The following is a 1,373-nucleotide window of genomic DNA, read 5'->3' as shown; positions in this document are numbered from 1 at the left end:
GTCGATGCCGCCCCGCGGGTACCCCGCGCACAGGTCCTGGGGGTGCACGGCCCCCCCGTACCAGCGGCTGCTGTTGCACAGCTGGACGTCGATGAGCCGCACCTTGGCCTCCTGCAGCACCACGCCCGGGGTCGGAGCTGCGGGGCACAGAGGGCACAGAGGGCTCTGAGCACCGGCCCCTCCCTGGGCACAGCCCCCAGCCCCGGCCCGAGCCGTGCCCCGGTCCCGCCGTGTCCCCACCCGGAGCTCCGGGGCACGGCCCTGACCCCGCTCCAGCAGCTTTGGCCTCTGCCCTGGGCCATCCCGGCAGTGTCCCCATGTACCCAGCTCCTCCTGAGCCCCCGGCGGGCACTGACCGCTGTCCGGGCTGGCTCTCCAGCCCGCGATGAAGCACGTTCTGAGCTCGGGCACTGCCAGGGAGCTGTCGGGCACGCAGCCCAGCTGGATGTAGTCGCTGCACTCCACGGGCTGGTCCAGCTGCAGCAGGGCGATGTTGTTCCTGGCCGTGGTGGCCACGTAGCTCCGGTGCAGCAGGATCCGCAGGATGCGGCGCAGCTCGGCCTCGCGGCCCGGCTGAGCCAGGTCCGTGGCCCCGATCACGGCTTCGTAAATTGAGGGGTCCCTGAGGAGGAGATAGAGACGGAGGTGACGGGGAACAGAGCCACGAGATGCGACATCCCGGCAGCTCCCCGTGCTGCGGGGACATCCCTGACCCTGCTGTGGGGACATCCCTGACCCTCCTGTGGGGACATCCCTGTCCCATTTTTGGGGACATCCCTGTCCCTGCTGTGGGGACATCCCTGTCTCATTTTTGGGGACATCCCTCTCCCAGTTTTGGGGACATCCCTGACCCTGCTCATCCTTACCCAGACCTGAAGAAGCACTGGGCCACCGTGAGCACCCACTGGGGGTGGATGAGGATCCCCGAGCACATGTGCCACGTGCCGTTCTCCAGCGTGGCCTGGACGCTGACGATGCCGGGCCAGGTCCCCGAGGGGACACCGGCGCCATCCAGGACGAGGGAGGCGACATAGGAAGATCCCAAGGTGGCGTAGTCATCCTCTGAAGGGTCGTAGTCGGGAACCGCGGAGCTGTGGTCGAAGGCCATGGGCCGGAGCCCGCAGGTCCCTCTGGAAGCACAAAGCCATCGGTGCCCTGCTCGGGGACAGCGGGGACAGCGGGGACAGCGGGGACAGCGGGGACAGGGACCCCCGAGGGGCTCATCCGTGCCAGGACAGCCCCGAGTGTCCCCGAGTCCCCGGGGCCACCGACCTGCAGGTGTCCCACGTGCCCCCCACGGGCCCGGCCAGGGCCAGCAGGACGAGCAGGGCCAGCAGAGCCATCGGTGCCAGCGCAGGTGGCAGAGGCGGAGC

At 69.5% G+C, this 1,373-nt stretch overlaps 1 protein-coding gene across 1 annotated transcript in view; it reads right to left on the bottom strand.

Moving 5' to 3' along the window:
• The window catches only part of LOC107204248 (acrosin-like), a 4,826-nt gene extending 3,892 nt beyond the window's left edge, over positions 1-934 (bottom strand). Inside the window, exons 1-3 of the mRNA XM_033514354.1 lie at positions 867-934; positions 357-622; positions 2-137 (exon numbers count right to left, since the gene is read on the bottom strand). Of these exons, the coding sequence (XP_033370245.1) occupies positions 2-137; positions 357-622; positions 867-934 (470 nt within the window). The remainder of the gene's footprint in view (position 1; positions 138-356; positions 623-866) is intronic.
• Between the last annotated feature and the right edge of the window lie 439 nt (positions 935-1,373).

The sequence above is a fragment of the Parus major genome, chromosome 1A, assembly GCF_001522545.3.
Source record: "Parus major isolate Abel chromosome 1A, Parus_major1.1, whole genome shotgun sequence".
Classification (NCBI taxonomy): Eukaryota; Metazoa; Chordata; class Aves; order Passeriformes; family Paridae; genus Parus; species Parus major.
The sequence above is the reverse complement of the archived record's forward strand: the minus strand, read 5'-3'. Positions and strand labels throughout refer to the sequence as shown.